The sequence below is a fragment of the Oncorhynchus clarkii genome, chromosome 26 (genome assembly GCF_045791955.1).
Source record: "Oncorhynchus clarkii lewisi isolate Uvic-CL-2024 chromosome 26, UVic_Ocla_1.0, whole genome shotgun sequence".
NCBI classification, from domain to species: Eukaryota; Metazoa; Chordata; class Actinopteri; order Salmoniformes; family Salmonidae; genus Oncorhynchus; species Oncorhynchus clarkii.
The window spans coordinates 45,083,446-45,099,524 of NC_092172.1; the positions used below are offsets into that span (position 1 = coordinate 45,083,446).

Here is a 16,079-nt window from a genome sequence, read left to right on the forward strand (position 1 = left end):
TATATTATGGCAGACCAGCTAGATGTACTGTCTCTATTATATTATGGCAGACCAGCTACATCTACTGTCTCTATTATATTATGACAGACCAGCTAAATCTACTGTCTCTATTATATTATGACAGAACAGACAGATGTACTGTCTCTTTATACTATGACAGACCAGCTAGATCTACTGTCTCTATAATATTACGAAAGACCAGCTAGATCTACTGTCTCTATTATATTATGATAGATCAGCTAGATCTACTGTCTCAATTATATTATGGCAGACCAGCTAGATCTACTGTCTCAATTATATTATGGCAGACCAGCTAGATCTACTGTCTCTATTATATTATGGCAGACCAGCTAGATCTACTGTCTCCATTATATTATGACAGACCAGCTACATCTACTGTCTCTAAAATATTATGACAGACCAGCTAGATGGACTGTCTCTATTATACTATGACAGACCAGCTAGATCTACTGTCTCTATTATATTACGAAAGACTAGCTGATCTACTGTCTCTAATATATTATGATAGATCATCTAGATCTACTGTCTCTATTATATTATGGCAGACCAGCTAGATCTACTGTCTCTATTATATTATGAGAGACCAGCTAGATCTACTGTCTCAATTATATTATGGCAGACCAGCTAGATCTACTGTCTCTATTATATTATGGCAGACCAGCTAGATCTACTGTCTCTATTGTATTATGACAGACCAGCTAGATGGACTGTCTCTATTATACTATGACAGACCAGCTAGATCTACTGTCTCTATTATATTACGAAAGACTAGCTGATCTACTGTCTCTATTATATTATGATAGATCATCTAGATCTACTGTCTCTATTATATTATGGCAGACCAGCTAGATCTACTGTCTCTATTATATTATGAGAGACCAGCTAGATCTACTGTCTCAATTATATTATGGCAGACCAGCTAGATCTACTGTCTCTATTATATTATGGCAGACCAGCTAGATCTACTGTCTCTATTATATTATGGCAGACCAGCTACATCTACTGTCTCTATTATATTATGACAGACCAGCTAAATCTACTGTCTCTATTATATTATGACAGAACAGACAGATGTACTGTCTCTTTATACTATGACAGACCAGCTAGATCTACTGTCTCTATTATATTACGAAAGACCAGCTAGATCTACTGTCTCTATTATATTATGATAGATCAGCTAGATCTACTGTCTCAATTATATTATGGCAGACCAGCTAGATCTACTGTCTCAATTATATTATGGCAGACCAGCTAGATCTACTGTCTCTATTATATTATGGCAGACCAGCTAGATCTACTGTCTCTATTATATTATGACAGACCAGCTACATCTACTGTCTCTAAAATATTATGACAGACCAGCTAGATGGACTGTCTCTATTATACTATGACAGACCAGCTAGATCTACTGTCTCTATTATATTACGAAAGACTAGCTGATCTACTGTCTCTATTATATTATGATAGATCATCTAGATCTACTGTCTCTATTATATTATGGCAGACCAGATAGATCTACTGTCTCTATTATATTATGAGAGACCAGCTAGATCTACTGTCTCAATTATATTATGGCAGACCAGCTAGATCTACTGTCTCTATTATATTATGGCAGACCAGCTAGATCTACTGTCTCTATTGTATTATGACAGACCAGCTAGATGTACTGTCTCTATTATATTATGACAGACCAGCTAGATCTACTGACTCTATTATATTACGAAAGACCAGCTAGATCTACTGTCTCAATTATATTATGATAGATCAGCTAGATCTACTGTCTCTATTATATTATGGCAGACTAGCTACATCTACTGTCTCTATTATATTATGAGAGACCAGCTTGATATACTGTCTCTATAATATTATGACAGACAATCTAGATCTACTATCTCTATTGTATTATGACAGACCAGCTAGATCTACTGTCTCTATTATATTATGGGAGACCAGCTAGATCTACTGTCTCTATTGTATTAGGACAGACAAGCTAGATCTACTGGCACTATTAGATTATGGCAGACCAGCTAGATCTACTATAATATTATGATTGACAAGCTAGATCTACTGTCTCTATTATATTATGGCAGACCAGCTAGATCTACTGTCTCTTCTATATTATGACAGACCAGCTAAATTTACTGTATCTATTATATTATGACAGACCAGCTAGATCTACCGTCTATTAAATTATGGCAGACCAGCTAGATCTATTGTCTCTATTATATTATGACAGACCAGCTAAATCTACTGTCTCTATTATATTATGACAGACATGCTAGATCTACTGTCACTATTATATTATGGCAGACCAGCTAGATCTACTATAATATTATGACTGACCAGCTAGATCTACTGTCTCTATTATATTATGGCAGACCAGCTAGATCTACTGTCTCTATTATATTATGACAGTCCAGCTTGATATACTGTCTCTATAATATTATGACAGACCAGCTAGATCTACTATCTCTATTGTATTATGACAGACCAGCTAGATCTACTGTCTCTATAATATTACGAAAGACTAGCTAGATCTACTGTCTCTATTATATTATGACAGACCAGCTAGATCTACTGTCTCTATTATATTATGGCAGACCAGCTAGATCTACTGTCTCTATTATATTATGACAGACCAGCTACATCTACTGTCTCTGTTATATTATGACAGACCAGCTAGATCTACTGTCTCTATAATATTATGACAGACCAGCTAGATCTACTGTCTCTATTATATTATGACAGACCAGCTAGATCTCTTTGGATAATTCATTCCAATCATTTAAAAGTTAACAGCAGGTATTTTGCATGTACGTTTAAGTATTTTGATATGTTCAGAAATCTACAAAACAGACGTTTTACATCCTATTATAGTATGACAGACCAGCAAGATATACTGTCTCTATTATATTATGACAGACCAGCTAGATCTACTGTCTCTATTATATTATCATAGGCCAGCAAGATGTACTGTCTCTATTATATTATGACAGACCAGCAAGATATTCTGTCTCTATTATATTATGACAGACCAGCTAGATCTACTGTCTCTATTATATTATGACAGACCAGCTAAATCTACTGTCTCTATTAAATTATGACAGACCAGCTAGATCTACCGTCTATTATATTATGACTGACCAGCTAGATCTACTGTCTCTATTATATTATGACAGACCAGCTAGATCTACTGTCTCTATTATGTTATGGCAGATCAGCGAGATCAACTTTCTTAATTATAATATAAAGACCAGCTAGATCTACTGTCTCTATTATATTATGAAAGACCAGCTAGATCTACTGCCTCTATTATATCATAGCAGACCAGCTAGATCTACGGTCTCTAGAATATTATGGCAGACAAACTAGATCTACTGTCTTAATTATATTATGGCAGACCAGCTAGATGTACTGTCTCTATTATATTATGGCAGACCAGCTAAATCTACTGTCTCTATTATATTATGACAGACCAGCTAAATCTACTGTCTCTATTATATTATGACAGACCAGCTAGATGTACTGTCTCTATTATATTATGGCAGACCAGCTAAATCTACTGTCTCTATTATATTATGACAGACAAGCTAGATCTACCGTCTCTATTGCATTATGACAGACCAGCTCAATATACTGTCTCTATTATATTATGACAGACCAGCTAGATCTACTGTCTCTATTGTATTATGACAGACTAGCTCGATCTAATGTCTCTATTATATTATGACAGACCAGCTAGATCTACTGTCTCTATTATATTATGACAGACCAGCTAGATCTACTGTCACTATTATATTATGGCAGACCAGCTAGATCTACTGTTTCTATAATATTATGACAGACGAGCTAGATCTACTGTCTCTATTATATTACGAAAGAACAGCTAGATCTACTGTCTCTATTATATTATGGCAGACCAGCTAGATCTACTGTTTCTATAATATTATGACAGACAAGCTAGATCTTCTGTCTCTATTATATTATGACAGACCAGCTAGATCTCTTTGGATAATTCATTCCAATCATTTAAAAGTTAACAGCAGGTATTTTGCATGTACGTTTAAGTATTTTGATATGTTCAGAAATCTACAAAACAGACGTTTTACATCCTATTATAGTATGACAGACCAGCTAGATCTACTGTTTCTATAATATTATGACAGACAAGCTAGATCTACTGTCTCTATTATATTATGGCAGACCAGCTAGATGTACCGTCTCTATTATATTATGGCAGACCAGCTAGATCTACTGTCTCTATTATATTATGACAGACCAGCTAGATCTACCGTCTATTAACATATGGCAGACCAGCTAGATCTACTGTCTCTATTATATTATGACAGACCAGCTAGATCTACTGTCTTTATTATAGTATGGCAGACCAGCTACATCTACTGTCTCTATTATATTATGACAGACCAGCTAAATCTACTGTCTCTATTATATTTTGACAGACCAGCTAGATCTACCGTCTATTAAATTATGGCAGACCAGCTAGATCTACTCTCTTAATTTTATTATGACAGACCAGCTTGATCTACTGTATCTATTATATTATGACAGACCAGCTAGATCTACTGTCTCTATTGTATTATGACAGACAAGCTAGATCTACTGTCTTTAATATAGTATGGCAGACCAGCCAGATCTACTGTCTTAATTATATTGTGACATACCAACTTGATATACTGTCACTATTATATTATGGCAGACCAGCTAGATCTACTATAATATTATGACAGACCAGCTAGATCTACTGTCTCTATTAAATTATGGCAGATCAGCTAGATCTACTGTCTTAATTATATTATTACAGAACAGCTTGATATACTGTCACTATTATATTATGGAAGGACACACAAATGACTGCTTTTGATACAATCGATCACCACATTCTTTTGTAGAGATTGGAAACCCAAATTGGTCTACACGGACACATTCTGACCTGGTTAAGATCTTATCTGTCGGAAAGATATCAGTTTGTCTCTGTGGATGGTTTGTCCTCTGACAAATAAACGGTTAATTTCAGTGTTCCTCAAGGCTCCGTTTTAGGAACGCTATTGTTTTCACTATATATTTTACCTCTAATGTTAACTTTCACTGCTATGAGGACGATACACAGCTGTACATTTCGATGAAACGTCCCTGGAAGCCTGTGTTTCAGATATTATACATTTATTTAACTAGTCAGTTAAGAACAAATTCTTATTTTCAATGACTGCCTTGTTCAGGGGCAGAACGACATTTTTTTTTACCTTGTCAGCTTGGGGATTCGATCTTGCAACCTTTCGGTTACAAGTCCAACGCTCTAACCACTTGGCTACCTGCCATAAGGCAGTGGATGGTGGCAATTTTTCTACTTTTAAACTCGGACAAAACAGAGATGCTAGTTCTAGGTCCCAAGAAACAAGTAGATATTCTGTTGAATCTGACAATTAATCTTGATTGTTGTACAGTCGTCTCAAATAAAACTGTGAAGGACCTTGGCGTTACTCTGGACCCTGATCTCTCTTTTGACGAACATATCAAGACTGTTTCATGGACAGCTTTTTTCCCCATCTACAAAACATTAACTTTAACAGTAACTGTCCTGTTAGTACTAAGCATTGGGAGAGGACCAGTAACTGTCCTGTTAGTACTAAGCATTGGGAGAGGACCAGTAACTGTCCTGTAAGTACTAAGCATTGGGAGAGGACCAGTAACTGTCCTGTTAGTACTCAGCATTGGGAGAGGACCAGTAACTGTCCAGTTAGTACTAAGCATTGGGAGAGGACCAGTAACTGTCCTGTTAGTACTAAGCATTGGGAGAGGACCAGTAACTGTCCTGTTATTACTAAGCATTGGGAGAGGACCAGAAACTGTCCTGTTAGTACTCAGCATTGGGAGAGGACCAGTAACTGTCCTGTTAGTACTAAGCATTGGGAGAGGAGGAGAGGAAGCATTTTACTGTGAGGTCTACTACACCTGTTGTATTCAGCATTTCACTGTAAGGTCTACTACACCTGTTGTATTCAGCATTTCACTGTAAGGTCTACTACACCTGTTGTATTCAGCATTTCATTGTAAGGTCTACTACACCTGTTGTATTCAGCATTTCACTGTGAGGTCTACTACACCTGTTGTATTCATCATGTCACTGTGAGGTCTACTACACCTGTTGTATTCAGCATTTCACTGTAAGGTCTACTACACCTGTTGTATTCAGCATTTCACTGTAAGGTCTACTACACCTGTTGTATTCAGCATTTCACTGTGAGGTCTACTACACCTGTTGTATTCAGCATTTCACTGTAAGGTCTACTACACCTGTTGTATTCAGCATTTCACTGTGAGGTCTACTACACCTGTTGTATTCATCATGTCACTGTGAGGTCTACTACACCTGTTGTATTCAGCATTTCACTGTAAGGTCTTCTACACCTGTTGTATTCAGCATTTCACTGTAAGGTCTACTACACCTGTTGTATTCAGCATTTCACTGTGAGGTCTACTACACCTGTTGTATTCAGCATTTCACTGTAAGGTCTACTACACCTGTTGTATTCAGCATTTCACTGTGAGGTCTACTACACCTGTTGTATTCAGCATTTCACTGTGAGGTCTACTACACCTGTTGTATTCAGCATTTCACTGTGAGGTCTACTACACCTGTTGTATTCAGCATTTCACTGTAAGGTCTACTACACCTGTTGTATTCATCATTTCACTGTAAGGTCTACTACACCTGTTGTATTCAGCATTTCACTGTGAGGTCTACTACACCTGTTGTATTCATCATTTCACTGTGAGGTCTACTACACCTGTTGTATTCATCATTTCACTGTAAGGTCTACTACACCTGTTGTATTCAGCATTTCACTGTGAGGTCTACTACACCTGTTGTATTCAGCATTTCACTGTAAGGTCTACTACACCTGTTGTATTCATCATTTCACTGTAAGGTCTACTACACCTGTTGTATTCAGCATTTCACTGTAAGGTCTACTACACCTGTTGTATTCAGCATTTCACTGTAAGGTCTACTACACCTGTTGTATTCAGCATTTCATTGTAAGGTCTACTACACCTGTTGTATTCAGCATTTCACTGTGAGGTCTACTACACCTGTTGTATTCATCATGTCACTGTGAGGTCTACTACACCTGTTGTATTCAGCATTTCACTGTAAGGTCTACTACACCTGTTGTATTCAGCATTTCACTGTAAGGTCTACTACACCTGTTGTATTCAGCATTTCACTGTGAGGTCTACTACACCTGTTGTATTCAGCATTTCACTGTAAGGTCTACTACACCTGTTGTATTCAGCATTTCACTGTGAGGTCTACTACACCTGTTGTATTCATCATGTCACTGTGAGGTCTACTACACCTGTTGTATTCAGCATTTCACTGTAAGGTCTACTACACCTGTTGTATTCAGCATTTCACTGTAAGGTCTACTACACCTGTTGTATTCAGCATTTCACTGTGAGGTCTACTACACCTGTTGTATTCAGCATTTCACTGTAAGGTCTACTACACCTGTTGTATTCAGCATTTCACTGTGAGGTCTACTACACCTGTTGTATTCAGCATTTCACTGTAAGGTCTACTACACCTGTTGTATTCATCATTTCACTGTAAGGTCTACTACACCTGTTGTATTCAGCATTTCACTGTAAGGTCTACTACACCTGTTGTATTCAGCATTTCACTGTGAGGTCTACTACACCTGTTGTAATCGGTGCATGTCACAAATAAAATCAGATGTGATTATGGCATGAATATATCTGCCATCCATGGCACCATACGGTCGTAGTGCGTCACCCCACGGACCTCCCGGTCGCGGCCGGTTACGGCAGTATTATGTATTATTTGTATTAGTATTATGGCATGAATATATCTGCCATCCATGGCACCATACGGTCGTTGCATACCTTTCATCTGTTGCTAAGTGACAGGACCAGTGAGTTTCAGACACACAACAGTTTGTATTCAAGTATTCAATCAGATGTTTATTGTGTGGAGGAACATCGAGTCAAGGCATTAAGGCCTTCATAACAACCTCTACCTCAGCATTACATTATACAACCTCTCCAGACCACAGCGACTAAATGAATGGACTGCTGTGTGTGTGTGTGTGTGTACATGTGTTTTAGTTGGGTTAAATGTCCGTCAAACCCCCTGCTTTTAGACGTGTGTGTTTGTGTGTGTGTGTGTGTGTGTGAGTGAGTGTGTCTGCATCAGTCTGTGTCTCAGCGTCTCTCTCAGAAGGTGCTCTGTAGCAGACAGTGTGTGTGTATATGTGAGTCTGTGTCCCAGCGTCTCTCTCAGAAGGTGCTCTGTAGCAGACAGTGGCAGCCACAGCCTGTGGGACATTCGTCCTGTGTTCTGAACCACTCCATCATGTGGGAGGTGTGCCCCCCGTGACCACAACTCAGACAGAAGTTAGAGGAGCCTCGGACAGCCACGTGACAGATGGCACACTGGAAGGTGAAGCGCTTACACACAGCACACTGAGTCCCCCGCACCTGGCTACGACAATGGCAGCAGTACACACCAAACTCTGAAGAGAGGGGGAGAGAGAGGAGGAGAAGAAGGAGAGGGGGTGGATGGAGAGAGGGGGGAGGAGGAGAGGGGAGGAAAAGGGAGAGGAGGTGGTGGTGAAGGAGAGGGGGTGGATGGAGAAAAGGGGGAGGAGGAGAGGAGAAGAAGGGAGGGAAGGAGGAGAGGGGTTGGATGGAGAGAGGAGGGAGAAGTCAGAGGAGGAGGAGAGGGGTTGGATGGAGAGAAGAGGGAGGAGGAGGAGAGGGGTTGGATGGAGAGAGGAGGGAGGAGGAGGAGAGGGGGTAGATGGAGAGAGGAGGGAGGAGGAGGAGAGGGGGTGGATGGAGAGAGGAGGGAGGAGGAGGAGAGGAGGTGGATGGAGAGAGGAGGGAGGAGGAGGAGAGGGGTTAGATGGAGAGAAGAGGGGGTAGATGGAGAGAGGAGGGAGGAGGAGGAGAGGGGGTGGATGGAGAGAGGAGGGAGGAGGAGGAGAGGAGGTGGATGGAGAGAGGAGGGAGGAGGAGGAGAGGGGTTAGATGGAGAGAAGAGGGGGTAGATGGAGAGAGGAACCAAATGGAGTCAGTAATCAATTCAAAGCTCAGAGTTAATCTCTATTGATGACCTCTCTCAGTACAAACACAACTCTTCGGGCTCCATTCATCCGTACTGTGGAAGTTCAGAGCTATGGCTCCATTCATCCGTACCGTGGAAGTTCAGAGCTATGGCTCCATTCAGCCGTACCGTGGAAGTTCAGAGCTATGGCTCCATTCAGCCGTACCGTGGAAGTTCAGAGCTATGGCTCCATTCAGCCGTACCGTGGAAGTTCAGAGCTATGGCTCCATTCAGCCGTACCGTGGAAGTTCAGAGCTATGGCTCCATTCATCCGTACCGTGGAAGTTCAGAGCTATGGCTCCATTCATCCGTACCGTGGAAGTTCAGAGCTATGGCTCCATATCAATTTAAAGGCAATGTTCCAGCAAAGACTGCATTCACGGTAAACACTGCATATATCAGCTCAATCATAAATGACCTTTAGATTTTAATTGAGACTGGGGTTGAATGGGGCCCTTCCTCTCTATCTGAGAGGTATATTACAGAGGGTTGAATGGGGCCCTTCCTCTCTATCTGAGAGGTATATTACAGAGGGTTGAATGGGGCCCTTCCTCTCTATCTGAGAGGTATATTACAGAGGGTCGAATGGGGCCCTTCCTCTCTATCTGAGAGGTATATTACAGAGGGTTGAATGGGGCCCTTCCTCTCTATCTGAGAGGTATATTACAGAGGGTTGAATGGGGCCCTTCCTCTCTATCTGAGAGGTATATTACAGAGGGTTGAATGGGGCCCTTCCTCTCTATCTGAGAGGTATATTACAGAGGGTTGAATGGGGCCCTTCCTCTCTATCTGAGAGGTATATTAAAGAGTTTTAGTACTATCTATCTAGGAGACTCACCCTGGTATACCATCTATCTAGGAGACTCACCCTGGTAATCTATCTATCTAGGAGACTCACCCTGGTATACCATCTATCTAGGAGACTCACCCTGGTAATATATCTATCTAGGAGACTCACCCTGGTAAACCATCTATCTAGGAGACTCACCCTGGTATACCATCTATCTAGGAGACTCACCCTGGTATACCATCTATCTAGGAGACTCACCATCTATCTAGGAGACTCACCCTGGTATACCATCTATCTAGGAGACTCACCCTGGTATACCATCTATCTAGGAGACTCACCCTGGTAAACCATCTATCTAGGAGACTCACCCTGGTATACCATCTATCTAGGAGACTCACCGATGCCTTTGTGAGGTTCAGGAGGACAGGATGTAAACTTGAGGACCTCGGCTCTCTTGTCCTTCAGCCCCCATCGATGGAGGATCTCCCCGTAACACTTCTTAAAGTCATCAAACTGCATGGTGTTGGCTGGGTCCAGCAGCCTGAGAGGGTAGAGAGAGAGAGAGAGAGAGAACCGGAGATCTAGAACAGATAAGAGACTGCCCCCATGTTCCTATTGGTGCTGGTTCAGAACCGGTCCTAGGTAAGATGGCCGACATGTCGGTCCATTCTGACGCAGACATCAGCCTCTCTGTTGTTTCTCGTGTATGTCTACGAAGAAAACATCTTTGTTTATGTGTGTTTTTCTAACGTCTAATTCTGGACTCGACTCAGTGACCTTTTATTCATGTCGTGTTGTTCTCTCTCTCGCTCGCGGGGGTCTGTGTACATCTGGTTGGCGTAGCGATAGTCGTCAGGCGAGGACTCCCCCAAGGGAGGGACGTGCTCCGGATCTCGACCTAATGAAATAGACAGATCTCCTTTTACACAGATGGCTACATGTCATTGACACTGGGTATCTATGGAGAATATTAGCAGGTTAGACTGTATGTTCCACAGGAAGCAGCAGGTTAGACTGTATGCTCCACAGGAAGCAGCAGGTTAGCAGCAGGTTAGACTGTATGTTCCACAGGAAGCAGCAGGTTAGACTGTATGTTCCACAGGAAGCAGCAGGTTAGACTGTATGCTCCACAGGAAGCAGCAGGTTAGACTGTATGTTCCACAGGAAGCAGCAGGTTAGACTGTATGTTCCACAGGAAGCAGCAGGTTAGACTGTATGTTCCACAGGAAGCAGCAGGTTAGACTGTATGTTCCACAGGAAGCAGCAGGTTAGACTGTATGTTCCACAGGAAGCAGCAGGTTAGACTGTATGTTCCACAGGAAGCAGCAAGTTAGACTGTATGTTCCACAGGAAGCAGCAGGTTAGACTGTATGTTCCACAGGAAGCAGCAGGTTAGACTGTATGTTCCAGAGGAAGCAGCAGGTTAGACTGTATGTTCCACAGGAAGCAGCAGGTTAGACTGTATGTTCCACAGGAAGCAGCAGGTTAGACTGTATGTTCCACAGGAAGCAGCAGGTTAGACTGTATGTTCCACAGGAAGCAGCAGATTAGACTGTATGTTCCACAGGAAGCAGCAGATTAGACTGTATGTTCCACAGGAAGCAGCAGGTTAGACTGTATGTTCCACAGGAAGCAGCAAGTTAGACTGTATGTTCCACAGGAAGCAGCAGGTTAGACTGTATGCTCCACAGGAAGCAGCAGGTTAGACTGTATGTTCCACAGGAAGCAGCAAGTTAGACTGTATGTTCCACAGGAAGCAGCAGGTTAGACTGTATGTTCCACAGGAAGCAGCAGGTTAGACTGTATGTTCCACAGGAAGCTGCAGGTTAGACTGTATGTTCCACAGGAAGCAGCAGATATGAGTGTATGTTCCACAGGAAGCAGCAGGTTAGACTGTATGTTCCACAGGAAGCAGCAGGTTAGACTGTATGTTCCACAGGAAGCAGCAGGTTAGACTGTATGTTCCACAGGAAGCAGCAGGTTAGCAGCAAGTTAGACTGTATGTTCCACAGGAAGCAGCAGGTTAGACTGTATGTTCCACAGGAAGCAGCAGGTTAGACTGTATGTTCCACAGGAAGCAGCAGGTTAGACTGTATGTTCCACAGGAAGCAGCAGGTTAGCAGCAAGTTAGACTGTATGTTCCACAGGAAGCAGCAGGTTAGACTGTATGTTCCACAGGAAGCAGCAGGTTAGACTGTATGTTCCACAGGAAGCAGCAGGTTAGACTGTATGTTCCAGAGGAAGCAGCAGGTTAGACTGTATGTTCCACAGGAAGCAGCAGGTTAGACTGTATGTTCCACAGGAAGCAGCGGGTTAGACTGTATGTTCCACAGGAAGCAGCAGGTTAGACTGTATGCTCCACAGGAAGCAGCAGGTTAGACTGTATGTTCCACAGGAAGCAGCAGATATGACTGTATGTTCCACAGGAAGCAGCAGGTCAGACTGTATGTTCCACAGGAAGCAGCAGGTTAGACTGTATGTTCCACAGGAAGCAGCAGATATGACTGTATGTTCCACAGGAAGCAGCAGGTTAGACTGTATGTTCCACAGGAAGCAGCAGGTTAGACTGTATGTTCCACAGGAAGCAGCAGTTTAGACTGTATGTTCCACAGGAAGCAGCAGGTTAGACTGTATGTTCCACAGGAAGCAGCAGGTTAGACTGTATGTTCCACAGGAAGCAGCAGGTTAGACTGTATGTTCCACAGGAAGCAGCAGGTTAGACTGTATGTTCCACAGGAAGCAGCAAGTTAGACTGTATGTTCCACAGGAAGCAGCAGGTTAGACTGTATGTTCCACAGGAAGCAGCAGGTTAGACTGTATGTTCCACAGGAAGCTGCAGGTTAGACTGTATGTTCCACAGGAAGCAGCAGATATGACTGTATGTTCCACAGGAAGCAGCAGGTTAGACTGTATGTTCCACAGGAAGCAGCAGGTTAGACTGTATGTTCCACAGGAAGCAGCAGATATGACTGTATGTTCCACAGGAAGCAGCAGATATGACTGTATGTTCCACAGGAAGCAGCAGGTTAGACTGTATGTTCCACAGGAAGCTGCAGGTTAGACTGTATGTTCCACAGGAAGCAGCAGATATGACTGTATGTTCCACAGGAAGCAGCAGGTATGACTGTATGTTCCACAGGAAGCAGCAAGTTAGACTGTATGTTCCACAGGAAGCAGCAGGTTAGACTGTATGTTCCACAGGAAGCAGCAGGGTAGCAGCAAGTTAGACTGTATGTTCCACAGGAAGCAGCAGGTTAGACTGTATGTTCCACAGGAAGCAGCAGGTTAGACTGTATGTTCCACAGGAAGCAGCAGGTTAGACTGTATGTTCCACAGGAAGCAGCAGGTTAGACTGTATGTTCCACAGGAAGCAGCAGGTTAGACTGTCTGTTCCACAGGAAGCAGCAGGTTAGACTGTATGTTCCACAGGAAGCAGCAGGTTAGACTGTATGTTCCACAGGAAGCAGCAGGTTAGACTGTATGTTCCACAGGAAGCAGCAGGTTAGACTGTATGATCCACAGGAAGCAGCAGGTTAGACTGTATGTTCCACAGGAAGCAGCAGGTTAGACTGTATGTTCCACAGGAAGCAGCAGGTTAGACTGTATGTTCCACAGGAAGCAGCAAGTTAGACTGTATGTTCCACAGGAAGCAGCAGGTTAGACTGTATGTTCCACAGGAAGCAGCAGGTTAGACTGTATGTTCCACAGGAAGCAGCAGATATGTATGTATGTTCCACAGGAAGCAGCAGGTTAGACTATGTTCCACAGGAAGCAGCAGATATGTCTGTATGTTCCACAGGAAGCAGCAGGTTAGACTGTATGTTCCACAGGAAGCAACAGGTTAGACTGTATGTTCCACAGGAAGCAGCAGATATGTCTGTATGTTCCACAGGAAGCAGCAGGTTAGACTGTATGTTCCACAGGAAGCAGCAGGTTAGACTGTATGTTCCACAGGAAGCAACAGGTTAGACTGTATGTTCCACAGGAAGCAGCAGGTTAGACTGTATGTTCCACAGGAAGCAACAGGTTAGACTGTATGTTCCACAGGAAGCAGCAAGTTAGACTGTATGTTCCACAGGAAGCAGCAGGTTAGACTGTATGTTCCACAGGAAGCAGCAGGTTAGACTGTATGTTCCACAGGAAGCAGCAGGTTAGACTGTACGTTCCACAGGAAGCAGCAGGTTAGACTGTATGTTCCACAGGAAGCAGCAGGTTAGACTGTATGTTCCACAGGAAGCAGCAGGTTAGACTGTATGTTCCACAGGAAGCTGCAGGTTAGACTGTATGTTCCACAGGAAGCAGCAGGTTAGACTGTATGTTCCACAGGAAGCAGCAGGTTAGACTGTATGTTCCACAGGAAGCAGCAGGTTAGCAGCAAGTTAGACTGTATGTTCCACAGGAAGCAGCAGGTTAGACTGTATGTTCCACAGGAAGCAGCAGGTTAGACTGTATGTTCCACAGGAAGCAGCAGGTTAGACTGTATGTTCCAGAGGAAGCAGCAGGTTAGACTGTATGTTCCACAGGAAGCAGCAGGTTAGACTGTATGTTCCACAGGAAGCAGCGGGTTAGACTGTATGTTCCACAGGAAGCAGCAGGTTAGACTGTATGCTCCACAGGAAGCAGCAGGTTAGACTGTATGTTCCACAGGAAGCAGCAGATATGACTGTATGTTCCACAGGAAGCAGCAGGTCAGACTGTATGTTCCACAGGAAGCAGCAGGTTAGACTGTATGTTCCACAGGAAGCAGCAGATATGACTGTATGTTCCACAGGAAGCAGCAGGTTAGACTGTATGTTCCACAGGAAGCAGCAGGTTAGACTGTATGTTCCACAGGAAGCAGCAGTTTAGACTGTATGTTCCACAGGAAGCAGCAGGTTAGACTGTATGTTCCACAGGAAGCAGCAGGTTAGACTGTATGTTCCACAGGAAGCAGCAGGTTAGACTGTATGTTCCACAGGAAGCAGCAGGTTAGACTGTATGTTCCACAGGAAGCAGCAAGTTAGACTGTATGTTCCACAGGAAGCAGCAGGTTAGACTGTATGTTCCACAGGAAGCAGCAGGTTAGACTGTATGTTCCACAGGAAGCTGCAGGTTAGACTGTATGTTCCACAGGAAGCAGCAGATATGACTGTATGTTCCACAGGAAGCAGCAGGTTAGACTGTATGTTCCACAGGAAGCAGCAGGTTAGACTGTATGTTCCACAGGAAGCAGCAGATATGACTGTATGTTCCACAGGAAGCAGCAGATATGACTGTATGTTCCACAGGAAGCAGCAGGTTAGACTGTATGTTCCACAGGAAGCTGCAGGTTAGACTGTATGTTCCACAGGAAGCAGCAGATATGACTGTATGTTCCACAGGAAGCAGCAGGTTAGACTGTATGTTCCACAGGAAGCAGCAAGTTAGACTGTATGTTCCACAGGAAGCAGCAGGTTAGACTGTATGTTCCACAGGAAGCAGCAGGTTAGCAGCAAGTTAGACTGTATGTTCCACAGGAAGCAGCAGGTTAGACTGTATGTTCCACAGGAAGCAGCAGGTTAGACTGTATGTTCCACAGGAAGCAGCAGGTTAGACTGTATGTTCCACAGGAAGCAGCAGGTTAGACTGTATGTTCCACAGGAAGCAGCAGGTTAGACTGTCTGTTCCACAGGAAGCAGCAGGTTAGACTGTATGTTCCACAGGAAGCAGCAGGTTAGACTGTATGTTCCACAGGAAGCAGCAGGTTAGACTGTATGTTCCACAGGAAGCAGCAGGTTAGACTGTATGATCCACAGGAAGCAGCAGGTTAGACTGTATGTTCCACAGGAAGCAGCAGGTTAGACTGTATGTTCCACAGGAAGCAGCAGGTTAGACTGTATGTTCCACAGGAAGCAGCAAGTTAGACTGTATGTTCCACAGGAAGCAGCAGGTTAGACTGTATGTTCCACAGGAAGCAGCAGGTTAGACTGTATGTTCCACAGGAAGCAGCAGATATGTATGTATGTTCCACAGGAAGCAGCAGGTTAGACTGTATGTTCCACAGGAAGCAGCAGATATGTCTGTATGTTCCACAGGAAGCAGCAGGTTAGACTGTATGTTCCACAGGAAGCAACAGGTTAGACTGTATGTTCCACAGGAAGCAGC

At 43.1% G+C, this 16,079-nt stretch overlaps 1 protein-coding gene across 4 annotated transcripts in view; it reads right to left on the reverse strand.

Annotated features, from left to right (window-relative positions):
- Positions 1–7,995: 7,995 nt before the first annotated feature.
- The window catches only part of LOC139384967 (GATOR2 complex protein WDR59-like), a 61,920-nt gene continuing 53,836 nt past the window's right edge, over positions 7,996–16,079 (reverse strand). For 2 of the 4 annotated variants that reach the window (XM_071129927.1, XM_071129925.1), the window contains 3 exons: positions 10,734–10,854; positions 10,355–10,497; positions 8,141–8,573 (listed from right to left, as the gene is read on the reverse strand). In XM_071129927.1, the coding sequence (XP_070986028.1) occupies positions 8,338–8,573; positions 10,355–10,497; positions 10,734–10,854 (500 nt within the window). In that variant the 3' untranslated portion in view covers positions 8,141–8,337. Of the gene's footprint in view, positions 8,574–10,354; positions 10,498–10,733; positions 10,855–16,079 lie in introns of all 4 variants that reach the window. The other 2 variants (XM_071129926.1, XR_011628895.1) reach the window with 2 other exon arrangements.